Below are 20,817 nucleotides of genomic sequence, written 5' to 3'. Positions count from 1 at the left end.
CACAAATGAGACAGCATAACTAGGTTCTCGTGGTATTTTTAAACTGCCTAGGATAAGATCCAACACGAAGCATTTTGGGAGCCAATAATTTTTTTTCTAACAGATCATGCCAAAGCAAAGTTCTCGTGCACTGAGTATTATGCTGATTTTACCTCTGACAGTTCATTTATAGATGGTAAAAATCAATTGTCTGTGCAACAAAGATGGTACGACAGGAAGAATACAAAAGGCCTAGAATCACATTCCAGCCCAGATAATCTGATTCTGAAAGTTGTCATCTATAAGACATTATGAGTCTCACAGGGTTGTTTTGAAAGAAATGCTTTGTAAAGTTCAGTGCCCTAGATATCAATGCCCCAGAGTAAAGCCCCTTTTGCCCCATACCCGTTATGGCTCTGGGGATTTGTAAATGATATTTTACAGCATAATAATAAGAAAAAAACTACCCATTTCCTGGATGAAATATGCTAATAAGTCGATTACAGAGAGTTAGTGATCTTGATTTTTTTTTAAACATTGAGTATTACAGCTAACATAGAAAAAAAGGCAACAGATGCTAATGAGGGCAAAGCTGCTGCTTCCATCTGTCAGTGGGGAGGGTTCAGTGCATTCTGTCACCACTACACACAAACAACCTGACACGTGTCCTACAAACACCATCATCACAGTCCAAGGGGAGCTCATTTATTTGATAATGGATAAATCAATTATTCCAATCTAGTTCCTCCATCAAACCCTGTACTCTGTCTTAAGAATTTTTCCTGCAGAAAAAGCATACTATTTTATGTATGGGGTACTTCTTAATGTGGGAAAATTGGAAAGATATGTATAAACATATGTACATACACATAGGATCAAAAAGGGGGGAGAGGAAGCATGGCAGAACAGAGAAAGTTAGAATTAGGGAGACCAGGGTTCAAGTTCCTGCTCTGACACTTCCTAGGTGTGTGACCATGGGCAAGTCCCTTAAGTTCTCTGATGCTCGGGTGACTAAGACTATATTTATTATATGTTACAGGCATATTTAAATGTCTGCTAAAAGAAGCAGTTTCCAACCCAATAGGATCAGAGGTCTCTGACTTACTGATAAAAAAGAATTCTAGCAATACTTGTAGAAAAGAATTAATTATAGTTTACTATAAGAGTTCTTAGAATTATAGGAAATAAGGGGAGATTCCAGATTAGGTCAGTTTTACAAATTAGGAAACTGAGGCCCAGGCATTTTAAATCATAAGATCGTAGGATCTAGCTTTAGAGATGGAAGAGACCTTAGACATTATAGCTAAATCCAATTGCCTCATTTTATAGATGAGGAAACTGAGACTCAAAGAGGTCAGGAGATTTGCCCAAGGTCACACAGGTAACAAGCAAGTAATAAGTAGCATAGACAGAATTTGAACCCAGATCCTCTAAGTACAAAGCCTAGTGACTTGGTCAAGAGCCCAGAGCTACTTTGTCCTAGTCACAGGATCTCACTACTCTGTCATGTTGCCTTCAGTATAAGACTCTCACAAATACTTTGTGGGTCCCTTCCCAAGAATGGAAACAGAAGAGAAGCTTCTCTCCTTTATTTGTTCACTTTATTTGTACAGCACACCTATCTGCAAGTAAGCCAAGTTGTCATTCAACGAACAATACGTGGCGGCCGATACTGCCATCTAGCGTCCATTGAGACTCACTACAAAAGTGACATAACCTCGAGGAACAATGCCCCAGGTAATTATTTTTCATCATTTTATAAATGACAACTCAATTATAGCCAAAAAAATTAACTAGCAGGGCCCTTGGAAATGATCTAGAAAAACAACAAACAATAATTTACAGGGCAGCTAGGTAGCGCAGTGGATAGAGTACTGGCCCTGGAGTCCAGAAGATGAGTCTTTCTGAGTTCAAATCTCGCCTCAGACATTTCCTAGCTATATGACCCTGGGCAAGTCACTCAACTCTGTTTTTACAGCTGCTGGGGTATCATTGACCTATATTGCTACGTGGGCACAGCAGTCAGCGCGCCAGACCTGGAGTCAGGAAGACCTGAATTCAAATGGCTTGGAATCAGGAAAAATCATCTTCCTGAGTTTAAATCCAGCCACAGACACTTATTAGCAAGTGACCCTGGGCCAGTCACTTAACCCTGTTTGCCTCAGTTTCCTCATCTGTAAAATGAGCTGGAGAGGAAAAGGGCAAACCATTCCAGTGTCTCTGCCAAGAAAACCCCATGAAGAAATGACTCAACGATAAAGTCAGTAAAGTTAGGACCTGAACCTAACACATACGATTGCTTTACCTACACCTTTTCTATTTGACCTGACTTGTGGCTCCGAATGCTGCCATTTTCCTTTCTTCCTTCCCTCTCGCCTCCAAAAGCAAAAGCAAAGAGGGATTTTTAGCCGCCTCCTTCCTTTAGTACATTCAAGTTGCTCATTCAGAAGAGGAAAAAAAAAAGCAGACAGAAAAAGAGCTATAAAAAGAGGTGGGAAAGGGAAGAAGGAAAGAAGGAAAGAGAAGACTGTCACTCAAAGAGCTAAATGCCTTTTTCTGACATTCTTGGGATTGAGAGTTGGACTTTAGGACTTATACACTTATAAACTTTTTATATCATCTGGTCCAATTCCCTTATTTTACAGATGACACACCAGAGGGGATAAAGTAACCTGGCCAAGGTTCCCCAGGTAGAAAGGAACAGAGCTGAGATTTGAACCCCAGTATTCTAACCACAAAGCCAGCTCTCCTTCCACAAAGCCACACAGACAAAATGGAGACAAAACACAGGGTAGAACATTCTCAGGGACATCTATATTCCAGTGCCTCACCCCGGCTCTTTAAAAGATAATACCACCTGGGCTAAAAATAAGTTTAACTGGATGAAAAAGATGAAAAATAAAGGACGTACCTGAGGAAAAGACTGAATCCAAGATGGTCACTCAACTGAGTTTCTTTTCAAAGAGGAGTTAACCAAAAAAAGGCTAAAAGTTCAGCCTTGGGCAATAGAGCAAGTTCCCTGAACTAGTGGCTGCCCCCTAGGCCACATAGACTCTGTTGAGCAATACACAAGATAAACAAGGAAAGGAGGCTTGAACTATCAAACTTCAATATTCAGGATCCAGGATTTAAACAGTTGATCAACAAGGGTTTATTAACCTCTTCTTAAAGCACAGGTCTGAATGTGTCCCTCCCTACTCAGTTCCCATGCCTCCAGGACCAAATATAAAATACTCTTATCATTCAAAGCTCTTCCTAACCTGCCCCACCTCTTCCTTTCCAGTCTTCTTATAACCTTTCTCCCTACTATGTACTCTAATCCAGTGATGATGACCTCCTGGCTGCTCCACAAATAAGACTCCCCATCTCTTGACTCCCAAGCACTTTAGCTGGCTGTCTTCCATGCATGGAAGGCTCTCCCCTCCTCATCTCTGCCCCCTGGCTTCCTCCAAGTCCCAACTAAAATGCTGTCTTCTACAGGAAGTCTTTTATTCCCTCTTGATTCTAATGTCTTCCTTCTGTTGATTGTTTCCAATTTATCTTGAATGTAGTTTGTTTCTACATGGTTGTTCACGTTGTCTCCCCCATTAGTCTGTGAGCTCCCTGCCTTTTACCTTTTTTACCTTAACCCCCAGTGCTTAACAGTTCCTGGCACACAGTAGGCATTTAATAAATGATTACTGACTACTATGTGCTAAGGATTCTGCAAAGTTTTGGGGATACAAAGAGCAAAAATCAAAAGGTGAGCACAAAATACTATACACACAAAGTTCAGATAAGGGAAACATCATCATCTAGTTTTGGGGTGGAGGAAGGAAAAGCTTCATGAAGGAGATGGGCATTGGGATAGCCCTTGAAGGACAGGATTTAAGGAGAGGAAAAGGGTGTGGCAAAGGGAAAGTCCAATATTTGTGAACATGTTTCACCTCTTACAAGTCTGGTTTGACTGAAGCAAAAATGTGGAGTATCAAATCAGCTAAAGCTTTGAATACAAATCCAAGTTTACGCTTTTATACAGCACACAACGAGCCACTGAAAGTTTTAAGGCTGGAAATGCTTTGATCAGAGTTAAGACTTTAAAAGGTTTAAACCATCCAACAACCAGCTGAGATTAATTAAAGGAGAAGGAGGCAACTTCAGCCATCCAAGCAAAAGGGAGCACCAAGGGGCTGGATTCAAAAGCCCAGTCAAACACAGACAGAAGAGAACTCCAATTGACTGTGTGTTTGTGTGACCAGAAACAACTGGGGAAGGTACAGGTAGAAGAGAAACAGACTGTTAGAGGCAGGAAATCAGCAAAAAGGGACACAGAGGCAAGAAACTAAAAAATGTTTTTAAAAGACTTAAGTAAAAAAAAAGCCAGTTTTTTATATGAAACTTTTTTGAGGGTTGAAGTACTTTAGCTCTCTCTCTCTCTCTGTATATAAATGTGTGTGTATACATATACATGTGTATATATATACATATATATACATACATACATATGTATGTGTGTATATAATGTATAGTCTTATCTGATCTTCAGTCTGTGAGATGGGTGCTACTATTATCTAGATTATTTAGAAGCAGCTAAGTGGCACAATGGATACAGCCCTGAGCCTGGAGTCTGGAAGACCTGAGTTCAAGTTCAGCCCCAGACACTTATTAGCTATGTGACCCTGAACAAGTCACTTCACCTCAGTTTACCTCAGTTTCCTCCTCTGTAAAATATTGTTGTTCAATTATTTTCAGTCATATCCAACTCTTTGTGACCCCATTTGGGGTTTTCTTGGCAAAGATACTAGAGTGGTTTGCCATTTCTTTCTCTGGCTCATTTTACAGATAAGGAAACTGAGGCAAACAGGTTAAGTGACTTGCCCACAGATCACCCAGCCAGGAAGTGTCTGAGGCCAGATTTTAACACAGGAAGACTCATCTTCCTGATTCCAGGCCCCTCACTATCCATTGCACCACCTAGCTGCCCCATCTGTAAAATGGGGATAATAACAGCACCTACCTTCTGGGGTTGTTGTGAGGATCAAATGTCTATTTTTTTCTGGGTAAAGTCCTTTGTATACATTCATAAAACACTTTGTAAACCTTAAAAAACTATATGATTGCTAGTTATTATTGTTCTTAAAAATTTAATGATGCCTCTGAATCATGAAGAAACCCTCTAATGATGTTGGGTTACTTTACGCACCCTCTGCTTCCTCATTACATTGTCACAGTGGCCCTGGGCTGCCACCAGTTCTGCAGGTACTACCAAACTGGAAAGACTTTGAATATGGACCGGGCAGCAATCAACCAACCGACAAGGATCTGCCAGCTTCATGACATGCTTCTATACAGCTTTAAGATGTACGAGGCACCTTCCTTAGATGATCCGTCAGGTAGACGGGGTCACTATACCCATTGTATAGATGAGGCTCAGAAAAGATATCAGTGGTATCGCAGACAGGAAGTATCAGCTCTCTGATTCCAAACCCAGCGTTCTGACTCCAAATCCAGTCATCAGAACCCTAGAGGTATTTATTTAGAAGTTGGCTGTGCTATAAAACGCATCTGGTGTCTCTCAAGAGCATATACGAATCCAGATTCAAGTCACAAAAGTTACAAGTGTAAACGTTTTCATTGTAAGGCTGAAATAGATTCCTTTTGTAGAGGGGAGGGAATAAATATTTAGATAGCAACTACTGTGTGCCAGGCACTGTGCTAAGTGCTTCACAATTATTATCTCATTTGATACTCACAACCACCCTGGGAGGTAGGTGCTATTATTATTCCCATTTTAAAGATGAGGAAAATGAGGCGATCAGAGGCTTAGTGACTTGTCAGGGTCACACAGCTAATAAATGTGGATGGATTTGAACTCAGGTCTTCCTGACTTCAGGCCCAGTCCTACCTAGCTGTCTCAAACTTTAATTCCAGAATATGCCTTATTTTAATCAAATTTCTCTCTAGACCGAACCTACTATTTCTTAGTATAAACTCCCAGTGAGAAAACTCCCTTTCCTACATAGACTGGCACTAGTTCTGCACTTTGAACTCAGGGCTTTCTGACTTCAAAACCAGCTCTCTATCTATTACTCCATACTTCTTCTAAGTAATATGTATATGGCGTGTCCAGGAGGACCAGCCCTTCTGGTGTGAGGGCTTGTAAAGCCCTCCTCAGGACTGCTCATCCACCTTTGTGTCCACCTGATTCACCCAACTCTTACCTGTGGCTCCAAGAAGCTGTAGCATGCACAGTGGCCACACCCTGGTAAACCATCTCTGCAGATGGGCTAAACCAGATGGAAAGTAACCAAAGGGTCTCAAACCTATTAGTGAGTTGGGAGGAGGGGATGTCTGCCCCAAGCATGTAAAGACTTCCCTTGACAGAATGGGTGGATGAGAACAATTTTTTCCAATGGCCATGAAGGCAGCTGAAGCAGATGCTTAGAGCTTGGTCAGACATCAAAGATGCCAAGGCCATCCACTGCATCCTGGGCCATCACCAGTCATCTTGACCGTTGTCTTGCCACTGGACTCTGATGACTCTGGAGGAGACAGTGAGGCTGATGGCTTTGTGCATCTCTGCCTCACTTATAACCAATTCACACATGAGTCAAGACAACATCCTCATGATATCATTCATCTTTGAAAATAAAGGACAAACAACAATTAATTTTAGGATGCCATAAAACAATAAATCTGGGAAAAGGTTAAGTATGAATTCATGCAACATGAAGCTCCATCTTGGTAGAGAGAGTGGGGGCATTTTGGGTGGGGAATATGGGATACCTTGTTAGACAGGATTACTTCATTGGTTAGTTTTGTTCAATTCTTTTTCATTGTTACAAGGGAAAGGAAGAAGAATTTATATAGCAGCAGTTTCATATATAATCTTTTCTGTTCTTCAGTGACTATAGAAATGATCATGTCTGTTGACATTTGACAAGCTAATAATAAAGAGATTTTTTTAAAAAATCAATTGAATAAAAAAGTTAAATGCGTAAATGTTAAAAAAAAAAACAATGCTATAGCCTAAATAAGGTTTCTTGAATGAAAAGATCACAGAGTTCAAACCTCATTGCCAACAGTAGAAACCAGGTCAAAAAGCCTTTCCTAGCTAAGAAGTCTAAGTATTCTAGGGAGGGAAGGGAATAAGTATTTATTACAAACCTACTATGTGCTGGACATTATGCTATGTGTTTTTACAAATATTATCTCATTTGACCTTCATAACGACCCTGCAAGGGTAGGGTGCTGTTATCCCCACTTTACAAGACTTTATACACTGAGCCACTAGCTGCTTCTAGCCAAGTGATTCTATTGGAAAATTGCTCTGGTACCAAAATATACATCAATGCAACTTTTTATTTTTTTAAATCAACTGTGTTCAGTAACTGAGAATGGTTTAAAAAAGATGGAGAAACCAGAGAAAGAACTGACGGAATCTGAATGCAGAGTGAAGCATACTGTTTTCATTTTTTGGTTTTTTTTTTTCATTTTCTTTTCCTTTTGTTCTGTTTCTTCTTGTACAACATGACTAAAGTGGAAATATGTTTAACATGACTGCGCATGTATAACCTATGTCAGATTCCTTGCCATCTTGGGGAGGGGGGACGAGAGGGAGGTAGAGAGAAAAATTTAGAACTTAAAATCTTGCAAAAATTGAACATTAAAAATTGTCTTTACATGTAATTGGGAAAAATAAAATACTATTTAGATTTTTTTAAAAGATGGAGAAAGAATAAGGGCATAATAATAATAATAACAATACTATTAATAATAATAAAAAACAAGGGGAAAAAATGAATCTTTTAAGTTCTATATATGACCTGTCCTTGTCTCTTTCCCACATACACACCCCATTTTAAATAGTTTTCTTTGATCTTTTGTCAACACTTTTCAGCCCTTACTTCTTGGAGGAAAAAAAACAAAAATTCTCTTTTTAATTATCCCTTTTCAAAACTGGTAAAAAAAAAAAACAACCCAGTAGTGAGTCAGGATTATAAGATTCCCAAAAATAAGGTACTAACTTCCCAGGTACACTAGATGGTGCTACCACCATGCATGGTAATTTTTGCCATTCATTCCATGTTCTCAAGTAATATGAGTTTATGCAGAATAGGAATCAAGGTCTGGTAGTACAATTTGAAAGTTCTCTGGTGTCATAGATAGATAGATAGATAGATAGATAGATAGATAGATAGATAGATAGATAGATAGACAGACAGACAGATGCCCAAAGTCACAAAGCTGCTAAGGGTCAAGAGGAAGAATTTGAACTCAGTTCCCTCCTAACTTCCTGAGTCGATCAATCCTGTATCAACAACATATTATGCTTCTTTTATATGACACTTACCATGTACAAGTACATACAAGTAGCAAAATTATGGACATAAAATACTGCTTCAAGTCAACAAGCATTTATTAAGAACCTACTGTGTACCGGGAAATGGGCTAAGTCATAGAATTTAACATCTTCTGGGCCTACTACTTCTTTTGCTGGTCAATCCTTACCCTCCCAATAAGTTTGACTTCTCTTCAAAGTTCTGCTCTATTTCTATCTTCTAACCCACTAAAAAGTACCTAAGAACCTGATCTCTAGAAAATAAAGCCTTTCTCTGTGGTGGTTACCTAGGCATAAGCATCGGTTCTGGCCAATGTATCTTCTATGCAATGTCCAGTCACTTGTACACCTTTATTTTTGGCGTCTATTCCTGGCAGTAAATCAGTCAACAAACATTTATTAAGTGCCTACTGTGTATGTCAGGCACTAAACTAGGTGCTAGGGACATAAAGACAAATGTAAAACATAGCCCTGGACCTTAAGGAGCTTATTAGGGAAAACAACATGCACATAAATATATTCATACAAAATAATTATAAGGTGAAAAAAATTGTTGGAATAGGACTAAGGAAGAGGGTGGATCAGGAAAGACCTCTTATGAGGGTGTCACGTGAAGAGCAATCTGATGAAAAGAGAGGGGGATTTTACAAGGCAGGAGTGCATTCTTACCATGGTGGACAAGCAGCACAAAGCCATGGGGACAAGAGTGTGACATGTAAGGAACAGCAAAGAAGGCCAGCTTAGCTTTTATTGTTCAGTCATGTCCAACTCTTCATGACTCCATTTGGAGTTTTCTTGGCAAAGATATTGAAGTGGTTTGCCGTTTGCTTCTCCAGCTCATTTTTACAGATGAGGAAGCTTAGGCAGAGTTAAGAGACTTGCCCAGGGAACACAGCTAGGAAGTATCTGGGGCCAGATTTGAACTAAATAAGTCTTCCTGATTCTAGCCCAAGGCTCTATCCACTGCACCATCTAGCTGCCCAAGCCCCAGCTTGGTTAGGCTATAGAACAGAAGTAACATAGTCAAGCTAGAAAGGGTTTCTGTAAGTGGCTCTTCTTGCACTTATCAAATTCAAAATTGCCCATCTCCTACTCCTACTTTAACTCAATTCCTTCTGACTCCTTGTTTCTATCATATTTTTTTCCCAATAATTTTAAAGGATTTTGTTCACAGAAGGGAGGCAGTCTCAGTTTTCTCATTTGCAAAATGGGAATAATAGCAGCAGTTGCCACAGAGCTGTTGTGAAGATCAAATAAAATGACATATGTATAGTGCTTTGCAAATCTTAAAGTGCTATGTAAATGCTACTATTCCTATTATTAGCATGACAACTACCCTCTCACAACAACTCCGTTGCACAACCCATATTTCATATGTAGGTCATGCACATGTTGCTAAACCCATTTTTAGAGATGGGCTCCTGCCTCCCAAACCCTCCCCCACCAGACCGATTAAAACCTGCTTTTCACCTGTTCCCAGCTCCTTCTCAGGCAATCTGTAGCCCATCACAAATTAGCATTTGTTAAAACCCCTTCATTAACACTGGACACCAGTCTTGGCTGCAGCAAAAAGGAGAAGGCACACAGCTGAAGAGACATCCGTGCAGGCAGCCTAAGCCAGCATTAATTAAAGGCCTGAGAAAGGAGGTGCTTCTTTACTAGCATGCTGAAAAAGCACTCAAGCATACTAAGCCAGCAGAAACAAGGGCCCTTTTTATATTACATTCAATCTCACTTGAGAAAATTAATTGAGGTAGAAAAAGGAATATTTTGCTGCTTCAGGGGGAAAAAAAAAAGCCCCACCCCACCTCTGCCTTAGGCCTTCCCTTGAAAAACTAGGATAATTCCCCAGCTCAATTATGAGCTAGCTTATACAACTGATGCAGTTTTTAAGCAGTGAGGCCTGCTGGGTATTTCTCAGCCCAGGCTCCAAGGAGAGGTGGGTGGAAAACATTATCAAACTGAAAGAATATTCATTAAACACCTAGTATGTGCAAGCTGCCTACTATGTGCAGGCTATTGGGTTAGCCAGTATCAAGGATACAAAGTAGTATGAGGCCTGGATGATCCCTGCCTTTAAGGAGCTAAGAGTTTAAGTAAGGAAATCAGATATACACAGGGAAACATAGTTAATACTCCAAAGCTATACATAAGTGCCAAATGAGAGGAATGGAGAAGAGCTCTAGGAATTCCAAAGGGAGGGAAGGGGAAGAAAAGAGAGAGGAAGGAGGGGGGAGAGAGAGAAGAGAGAGAGAGAGAGAGAGAGAGAGAGGAGAGAGAGAGAGAGAGAGAGAGAGAGAGAGACAGAGACAGAGAAGGAGGAAGAGAGAGAGAAAGAGGGGGGAGAGAGAAAAAGAGAGAGGAAGGGAAAGTGGGAGGGGAGAGAAAGAGAAAGAAGGAGGGAGAGAGAAAAGGAAGAAGAGAGAGAGAAAGAGGGGGAGAGAGGAAGGGAAAGAGAGAAATTACTGTGGGCAGGATGCCTTCTTTTGGAAGAAACGGTATTTGAGCTAGGCAATAAGAAGTGACAGGCTTGGAGAAGGCAGAGAAGAGGGAGGGTATTCTAGGCACCATGAATAGTATGATCCAAAGCACAATGGTGGAAAAGGAAAGGCATGTTTGAAGGCAGAGGATAGAGACTGGTTTGGCTGAAGGGAAGAATTCACAGAGGACATTAGGCTAGAAGATGTAGTAGGGCGTCAGATTAAAGAGGGCACTGAATACCAATTCTGAATACGAACTAATAGTTCCCGAGGAGAAAAGTATTACAATGAAAGCCCTATTTTAAGAAAATGAATCCGTTCATAGAATACAAGATAGAATGTTGACAGAAGAGATACGAAGAAAGATCGATGAGGAATCTACTGTAGTCATTCACATGAGGTGATAAGGGCATGAACCAGGATGGTAGCTATGGCAACAGAAAAGGAAAAGGAAGATGCAAGGGCCTCTGAGAAGGTTGAATCAAAAGAGCCCGGTGACCCATATCCAAGTAGGTCACAGTCGGCCAAAGAAGAGGGGAATTTGAAGAATGACTCAAATTTCAAGCTAGGGTGACTAGATATTAAGAGAAATAAAGAAGTCAGAAGAGAGAGCCAGTTTAGGGAAGAAAAGGAGAGGGCAAGAGTGAAGATGATAAAATTCCATACTCAGAAAAAAAGGGGAAAAATCAGCTCTCTTCAGATGACCTAAAAGGGAATGGGCTCTTAATCCAAGCCTGAAGAGTTAAAGGCTTAAGCCTTTGATAAGGACAGATATTTTATTAAACCTATGAAAATGAAATGAAACCTACGAAAATGTTTTCAAACATAAGGAAAAATTGAACCTTATCCTGATGACAGTAGGTTAAGGATAGCAATATCTTATAATTACACTAGCAATATCATTTTCAAAGGCCTTTCATCTACATGTTAGACACGGAAAAGGAAGACTACTTCAATTCCTGATTTATGAAACTGGAGCCAAGAGTAATGAGAGAAGTTAGTTAATTAGCATTTATTAATTGCCTCCTATAAGCCAGACACTGTGTTCTAAGTGCCAAAGATACAAAGGATATAGATATGTAGATAGATAGATAGATAGATAGATAGATAGACAGATAGATAGATAGATAGACAGATATTCTTGCTCTCAAGGCACTTAAAATCTAATGGGGAAGATGGCATGAAAATAGCCATTTACAAACTTGATAGATACAGGATAAATTCAAGGAAGACTGGGAAAAACTTCTTGCAAAAGGTGGGACTTTAGCTGAGATGTGAAGGAAGCCAGGGAAGCTAGAAGGCAGAGATAGGGAAGGAGAGAGTTCCAGGAACTGAGGGACAACCAGTGAAAATGCTCTGAATTGGGAGAGGTGGAAAATGGAGTGTTGTGTGTGAGGAATAACAAGGAAGCTAGTTTCATTAGATCCCAGAGTGGGGGCAGGCGAAGTAAGGCATAAAAAAACTGGAAAGGCAGGAAGGGGTCAGGTTATGAAGGGCTTTGAAAGCCAAACAGAGAATTTTATATTTGATCCTAGAAATGACAGAGAACCACTAGAGTTTGTTGACTAGGGTAAGAAGAGAGAGATGGTCAGATCTGCATTTTAATATGATCAACTTGACAGCTGAGTGGAAGATGGACTGAAATGGGAAAAAAAAAAAACTTGAGGCAAGGAGACCCACCAGCAGGCTATTTCAATAGTCCAAACATGAGGTGATGAGGGTGCACCAAGGTGGTGGCAGTATCAGAGATCAGAGGGGTATATTCAAGAGATGTTAAGAAGGTAGGAAATTTGACCACTGATTAGACATGAGGGGTGAGAGTAAAGACTCAAAAATGACATCTAAGTTATCAGCCTAAGTGACTTAAAAAATGATGGTACTCTTAATAATAACAAAGAAATTAGGAAGAGGGCAGGGTTTGGGGGTAAAGAGAATGAGTTCAGTTCTGGACATGTTAAGTTTAAGATGTTTATAGCAAATCCAGTTGCTAGTGTACATAGGCAACAGGAGATACATAACAGGTAGTCTCTGGAGGTCAGCAGAGAGGTTAGGGCTGGATAAGTAGATCTGAGAGTCATCAGCAGAGAGTTACTAATTGAATCCATGGGAGATGTGGTTACCAGGTGAAATAATATAGTTTTTATTGTTCAACGAGTTCAGTTGTCTCCAACTATGCTTGACCCCATTTGGGGGTTTTCTTGGCAAGGATACTAGAATGGTTTGCCATTTCCTTCTCCAGCTTATTTTACAGAAAAGGAAACTGAGGCAAACAGGATTCGGTAACTTGCCTAGGGTCACACAGTAGGGATTTGAGGCTGGACTTGAATTCATGAAGATGAGTTTTTTTAATTCCAAGCCCAGTGCTCTATCCACTGGGCCACCTAGCTACCCTGAAATAACACAGGAGAACAATACAAAGGGCCCAGACATCGTCTTATGGGGCACCCACAATTTGCAGTTGTGACACGCGTGAAGATCCAGCAAAGGAAACAGAAGAAACAGTCCGACAGATAGGAGGAGAAGCAAAGAGAGAACAGCTGTCAGGGGAAACCTGGAGAGAAAAAAAGTATCAACAAGAAGAGTGTGATCAACAGTGTGAAAGGCTGAAGAGCTGAAGAAGGGTGAGGACCAAGTACGCAAAGAACCCTGACTCAGAAAACCCTGTGGAGCCTGGAGAAATAAAAATTTGAATTCTGCTACAAACTTGATGATCGGATTTGGACAAGACCCTTCTTTCTGCGTCTCAGTTTCTTCCTCTCTATCATTAGATATTTTAACCAGATGAACACCAAAATACTTGCAGACCCAACATTCTATAACTCTATCTTATTTAATTGTTTTCGGGTGGGGAGGACAATGACCATTCCAATTAATTCTTCATAATTTTCAAGCATTTTCAACAGATGGTTGTCCTAACTGTATTAATACTGACCCTTCATACAGAGGTATCCCTTTATCCATCATCCACAGGGTCCCTGAGGTAATGGTAAAGGCAGAGGGGAGAGGCGGATCTCTATTAAAGTTAATGAGGTCAAAATAATTTTTCCATCTCATATAAACTACACTTGACCTCATGTTTTGAAGCTGCATTGACTGTACAGATATAAGTTGGCGGGCAAAGCTTTGAATCTGCAGTTTTTAAAAACTGGCAATTACTCAACATAATAAAGCTACTAGAAGACATATACTATCAGTGATTGTAAAGATTTACAACCAAATGAATGAATGACTGTGCAATTGTGAAGATTTACAACCAAATGAATGAATGAATGAATGACTGTGCAGATGTCTTCTCAAAGAAAATATTTTAAAAATTTAGAAAAACCTAAAGTTTTTAGCTAAAAACAACCAGGTTATGCCACAATGAGACAAGTTGTTGTTGTTGTTGTTGTTTTTTAAAGGTAGTCAGAATTATATCCATGATTCTCCAAAAAGCTAATGGATTGAGTGGTACAAATAGTTCTTTAAAAGAATAAAAATAATTTAAGCACTAACTTTTACATCTTTACTTATTAATTTAGAAAATCCATGCAGTAAAATCAACAGGATTAAAATACAAAATCATCATTTGCAAATATCCACTGGCCAATTCTATACAGAGGCAGGGAGACCTGCAGATTACAACCATGAGATGATGAGGACCTGCACCAAGATGGTGGCAGTATCACAAGAGAGAGGGGGGCATATTTAAGAGATGCTATGATGGTAAAAAACTTGACCACTGATTAGATATGAGGGGTGAGATACTGTATTGACTCTCAAAATTAAATAGAATGGACATTTAATAGAGTAGTTCATTTTTTCATTGTAGGAACCCAAACACAAATCATATCATTTCAGTTCACAGTTATTGTATTTTTTTTAAATCTAGCCAAGTCAGTGCAGCTCATTTTTCTCCTGTTTTTTCTCTGCAATGATCTACTCTCTCCTCCTCATCTCCTTTACCCCACCCCTAATTTCACAACTGAACTAATCATGGTTTGGAGACCTCGTGCAGAATTGATCATAAAGTATCTGGAGGATCTTGGCATAGGTATTTACAAGTAATGTAGTAATGTGCTGCCCCACTATGGCCACAAAAGTGTCAGATGGCATGGGCTAAAAGAATGATGCCATCACTCTCGAAAACCATGACTCCCAAGCCATAAATTAAGCCTCCACAGGCAAGTTCTAGAAGCCCATCAATGCAAATCATTGATGTTAATATCAAGGCAGGAGAAAACACCATTGTTAGAGAGAAGGAAAAAAAAAAGAACCCAACTACTTTAGATCTTACTTTTTCCATGAAACAATGTGACTTTGGGTAAATGATGAAGAGGGCACAGAGGCTCATTCCACATATCCATGCTGTGATTTTTCCCCCCTCAGGAGTCATGGGCCAGCCAATGGAAAAGGGCACTGCTCATGGAGGCAAGAGCAATGAGGAGTGCATGAGTGGGAATAGTTAGCTGTATGCGCAGAGCAAGCAGGTTTATAACAGCTGTTGGCTAGGGGTCAATGGTTCATGAACCACTGGGATCCTCCATGGATGCTCCAGGTGCCTGAGGCAGGACAGGGGTGTTCATCTGAGGCAGGCTCAGAGCCCTCAGGACTTGGACTGCTCCTCTCTGCCACCTGCTCCCATCCTCACACTCAACAGGGCTAAAAGGAAGTAGGGGGGAGAGAAGAGATTCGGTATCACTTATTTAATTCTTAGAAGAATTAAGAATAAAATAAGAAATTTGGTGAGGCAGATAGGGTGAGTATTAGTATTATCTCCATTTTACAGATGAGCAGAGGATCAGAGATATGAAACAGCTTGTCTCTTATTATATGGCATATATATTGGGGGGTGGGGAAGAGAGAAAGAGAGAGAGAAAGAGAGAGAGAGAGAGAGAGAGAGAGAGAGAGAGAGAGACAGAGAGAGACAGAGAGAGACAGAGACAGAGACAGAGAGAGAGAAGAAATCAAGTGCTCTATTTTTCAAATGAGGTTCCTGATCCAATTACCTTTAACAACTCAGTTGAGTCTAAGTTTAATTAATTAAATGAATATTCCATTTTCTTACAGATCAGGAATATGAGAGCTAACACCATGCTTCTACAATACTCTAAAATACTCTAATGTATTGGTATCAAACTCAAATAGAAATGGGATCATTAAACTGTACATAAGAATCCCTACAGTGCCATATTAACTTAGAAAAGAGCATCACCAACCAAGAGAACGTTGTACACAATAACAGCCACATTGTGCGATGACTAATATTGATAAACTGAACCCTTCTCAGCACTACAAGGATCTAAGACATCTCCAGAGGCCTCGTGATGGAAAATGCTGTCCACATCCAAAGAAAGAACTATGGAAGTTGAATCGCTATCATTTTTTTTTCTCATCTGTTGAGTTTTGTTTCCTCTTTCTAATGGTTCCTCCTATTGGTTTTAATTTTTACTTACAACTTCACTAATGTGAAAATATGTTTAATAGGGATGTAAATGTATAGCCTATATGAGATTGTGCGCTGTCTTGGGGAGGGTGCTGGGGAGGAAGGGGGAGAAAAATTTTAAACTCAAAAGCATATGGAAGTGATTGTTGATAAATCAAAATAAATTAATAAAATTTTAAAAAAAGAAATAAATTGCTGTTCTATGCCTGAAAAAAAAGATCATCTATGTTCTATTGTATTCTTACTTATTTTGTTAAATATTTCCCATTTAAATTTTAATCTAAGAGCAACCGAAGATATGTTTGACAACACTGTTCTGATGATCTCAAGTAACAGAGTAAATAAATGAACAGTTGTCTAGCCATTAATTTTAAGGGCTTATGCACAGATTAAATTCATAACATGGTAGATGGGAAAGTTCTATTGAAATTCAAGGGATTATCACACGATTTTTGGCCTGGATCAGTGCTTTCATTATTGTCTATAAATTATGGTCTTAGAGTATTGCCTGGAGAGAGAAGTTAAGTCACTCTTCCCATGGCCAAAGATATATTAGAAGTAAGACTTCCTTGACTCCACAGCCAAGAGTTCTATCCACTGGTGTAAGGGTTCTAATTCCATCTCACCTTTGCAACTCAGTTCTTGATACATAGTAAACATTTGATAACTTTTTTTCATTCATTTAGGAAATTATCTGGGTGACCCTGGATAAGTTTTCTCCTATGTAAAGTGAGGAGGTTGGCCTTGATGACCTTCAAGATTCCTCCCAGTTCTAAAGCTGTGCTCCTATGATTCCCTGACTTTCCACAATAACACTAGACATAATTATTATATGTACAGCCCAAAAGAACCTGGACTGGAAATCACAAGTCCTTGAGTCCTGGCTTGGTCACTTGCTCTTTTTATGACTATAGGCGAGTCCCCTAACCTCGTGAACCACAGTCTCTTTATGTGTAAAACTGGGATAATGCTACTCACAGTATTATCGTAAGAGTCAAAGGAGAGATGGTGTATTAAAACAGGCCATAAACTTCAAAGTAATATGCAAGTGTACTCTGAGTATAGGGTACTGTCCTTGGAGCCAGGCGGCACGTTGGAAAGAACTCTTGATTTGGAGTCAGAAGACCTAGGTTCAAATTTGAGCTCAATCACTAATGTGGCCTAAGGCAAATCACTGGGCCTCAGTTTCTTCATCTGTAAAATAAGGGGGATGGACCTCAAAGGTCCCTTCTAATTCTAAATCTACAACCCTATAACCTTGGTTCAAATTTCTATTGACATATGTGGGTTACCATGGTCCAATCACTCAACCTTTCAGTACCTGCAGGCAACTCTCAAAGAACAAAAGCCTATCTAGAGGGAACTCCCCACATTTGAACTCTCTGGTCTTAAGAATCAATCGCTACTAAAATATTAGTAAAAACACTGATCCTGTTCATTTGTCAGCCGTCTCAAGGAAGACGTTAATAACGTCTAGTTTAGTTTAAGCAAGAACAGATTGAGGAAAAGAGTTGGTTCTTGATGCCTGCTTTTTCTTTTGCCAAGGTCAAAATTACTCAACCTAAGAATATGTCATCAACCCAACATAATTACTTCAGATACTACAGGAGTTTCCATAAACAACCAGCTAAAACTTATCATTTGCGGGTGATGAACAGAATAAAGATCAGGAAAGGGAAAGGAAGAATTTGTTATTTTCCTTGATTAGAGGTTACATTCTTTCATTCTGTCAAGGAATTGGATATTCCACAGTCTAGTTCTCTTTTCTTCCACTGGACAACAGATTTGTCTTAGAATTAATGTACAAGCATTTATTAGGCACCAAATGTCAAGCACTGTGCTAATAGATGGGGAAACAAAGAGAAAGAATAAGATAGTCCTTGGTCTCAAGGAGAAAGCATTCTAATAGAAACAGACGACACAAAAAGACAAGAGGATTCAGCGGCAGGGTGGATGGAAAGGCTTGGAGTCTGAAATGGTATTTGTGTGCATCAATATTGTCCCTGAAAAATCATCATGTAGGACTTAATGTTAACTGCAACAATATGTAATGACTCATTTCTACTCCCGAAACTTTTCAAGAAAAAAATTAATGAATAAACATTTATTAAGTGCCTACAATGTGCAGACATTGTGCTAAGCTCTGAGAATACAAAAAGGGGCAAAATCCAGCATGGTAGCTGCATCTACCATGGCTAAAGGAATAGTTAGGGATTCCAAATCAGGGGGCTTTTCCATCATTCCTATCAAGAGGCACTTAAAAGTCATGGTTTCTGTGTAAGATCCTCTCCACATACTCTCAACCAATCGATAGGGGACTTATAAGCTAAAGATAAAATGCTTATTAGCTTACTTTGGGATGGCAGATCATGAGGCCTGAACCTTCGAATCATCCCCAGGAATAAATTTTGCTTTATTCATCCAGGCCTGTCCTGGCCTGTGCCCACCAGGGCTGAGACATCCCATGCAGGAATTGTTGGAAGGGTCTGCTGTGACATCAGAACATAGCTTAAGGGAAAGCAGAAAGACACCAGCACTTTACCAAGAGAGGGGCAAGAAGAGCCCAGGAAATGAAAGTTTGGCATATTCGGATTTCTCACCATAGGCAGAATTGGAAAAACCCTGGGAAACTAGAAGAGCCAATCTCTCTCCACTCATTGGAAGGGAGAGGGGGAAAAGGCAATGGAGAGGCTCTTGCTTTCTGACTTCCATTCCACAGTCTATTTTTCATTCCTTTTTGTCAGTGACTATTGAGTCCTTACTGTGTGTAATGAGCTGTTCTTGGCGTATTGGTGATACAAATATGATTTAGAAAGGACCAAAGACTGGACTCTTTCCCTGCTGGTTCCCCCTTCTCCATACCTGTGACCGGCCCAGACTCTCCTAATCCTGACTAATAATAATAATAGCACATTTATATAGCACCTACTGTGTGCCAGGCACTGTGCTAAGTTCTTTACAAATATTATCTCATTTGATTCTTATAACAACCCTGAGAGGTAAGTGCTTATATTATCCCCATTTTACAGCTGAGGAGACCGAGGTAAACAGAAGATAAGTGACTTGCTTGCTGTGGTCACACAACTAGCAGGTGTCTGAGGCAGAATGTGAACTCAGGTCTTCTTGACTCAAAGTCCTGTGCTCTGTGCACCATGGCACCACCTAGCTGCCTCCACTGAATGACCTGAATGATCTCTTCCACTCTCAGGGAACTTAAAACCTAAAAGGAAAGAAAGTCTGGTAATCACAGATGGATCATTAGGGCCAAAGGGGATTTTAGAGATCATCTAAGACAAAACCTTCATTCTGCTAAGAGAGGTGAGGTAACTAGCTGGCACCAGGGCCAAGGGCAGGAACAGAACCCAGGTTTCCTAACTCCCCCAGCAGGATTCCCACTATAACACAAACAAATAACCATAGTAAAAGGCAATATGTGCTAATTTGTCGAAACAAGCAGTTGCCCATTCAGAGTGGGGAGAAGTCCCTTCCATCCAGCGGGACAGAGAAGGCTGTCACACAGAGAAGACTTGACCTTTTGAGACAGGCCTCCAAGAATGGGTGAGATTTCACCAGGCACAGATGGAAAGAAGAGGGCCGTCCACTTGGAACAGACAGAAAAACTCAGCAAGTGGAAAGCCTCCAAACCACTAATTAACTAAGTAACCCCACTCTATATCAGAGAAATTTCATTCCACTACCTTATTTTGACTGAATGGCCACGAACCCTAGATTTGGAGTCAAAGGACCTAGGTTTGAATCCTAGTCTTTCTATTTTTTTTGGTTATTTTTACTCTCGTCTTCATCACAATGTTACTTGACCCTTATAAGCATCAATTTCCTTATGCATAAAATGAGAGGCTTTGGCTAGCTGACCTCTGAGGTTCCCTCTAGTTCTAACTTGAAATCCCTATCACCCTTGAACCACAGCACTTTCAAAATCTATTACCCTGAACTCCATAAAATTCCTCTTTAAATCTGGCAGCTTTAGTAGCAGAGTGGGGATTTGAACTCAGAACCTTGGCTGCAAATCCAGGATTCTTTCTACTGCCTCCCCACACACAAGGAAGTCACCGGTCATTGGAAGAGATGGGAACCGAACCTAGAATCCAGCTATCCGGACTTCAAATCTAGAGCTCCTCCCACCACACACGTCCTGCCCCCAAGCCCTAAATGAACCGGAAGATCCTAACCTTGCATCCTCAAAATAGGCACCTCCCCTGAGAACATCATTCCACAGGTCCAAGAGCAGACTATAGCATAAGACATAAAAAGGAGAAACTTCTGTCTCCATCACTGTCGTGCTAAGAATACACAGAAGACAACTTTTAAAAGAAAAAAAAAGCTTGCAGTCAGTCCTACTTACCAAAATTATCTGTCCTTATCAGTTTGGGCTGAAGTCTTACCAAAGAATGGGTGATTAAGGGCTCCTGTGCCACCAACGCCATGGGCAAAAATCACAATCAGAGAACCTGGTGACCGATCATGAAACCCCAGGACCAAGTGAGCAAAGCCTCCACGCCCAGCAGCAGCGGAGACCCAACTACCTCCTGCCCACTCCTGTCCCTTTTAGTTTATATGCCGGGGCAGGTCTTCGGAATTCGAGCTGTCCAAAG

At 40.3% G+C, this 20,817-nt stretch overlaps 1 protein-coding gene across 4 annotated transcripts in view; it reads right to left on the bottom strand.

Moving 5' to 3' along the window:
- TRAK1 (trafficking kinesin protein 1) overlaps positions 1-20,817 on the bottom strand; it is a 140,177-nt gene that overhangs the window by 112,230 nt on the left and 7,130 nt on the right. For 2 of the 4 annotated variants that reach the window (XM_020987368.2, XM_020987370.2), the window contains exon 1: positions 20,568-20,728. The exons of 1 other annotated variant lie outside the window; for it this stretch is intronic. In XM_020987368.2, coding sequence (XP_020843027.1) covers positions 20,568-20,649 — 82 coding nt within the window. In that variant the 5' untranslated portion in view covers positions 20,650-20,728. Of the gene's footprint in view, positions 1-20,567; positions 20,731-20,817 lie in introns of those variants that run through there. One more of the 4 variants, XM_020987366.2, reaches the window with a different exon arrangement.

This window comes from Phascolarctos cinereus, unplaced genomic scaffold (genome assembly GCF_003287225.1).
Source record: "Phascolarctos cinereus isolate Bilbo 61053 unplaced genomic scaffold, phaCin_HiC Scaffold_1;HRSCAF=81, whole genome shotgun sequence".
Lineage (NCBI taxonomy): Eukaryota > Metazoa > Chordata > Mammalia > Diprotodontia > Phascolarctidae > Phascolarctos > Phascolarctos cinereus.
This window is presented reverse-complemented; position numbering and strand designations above follow the sequence as displayed.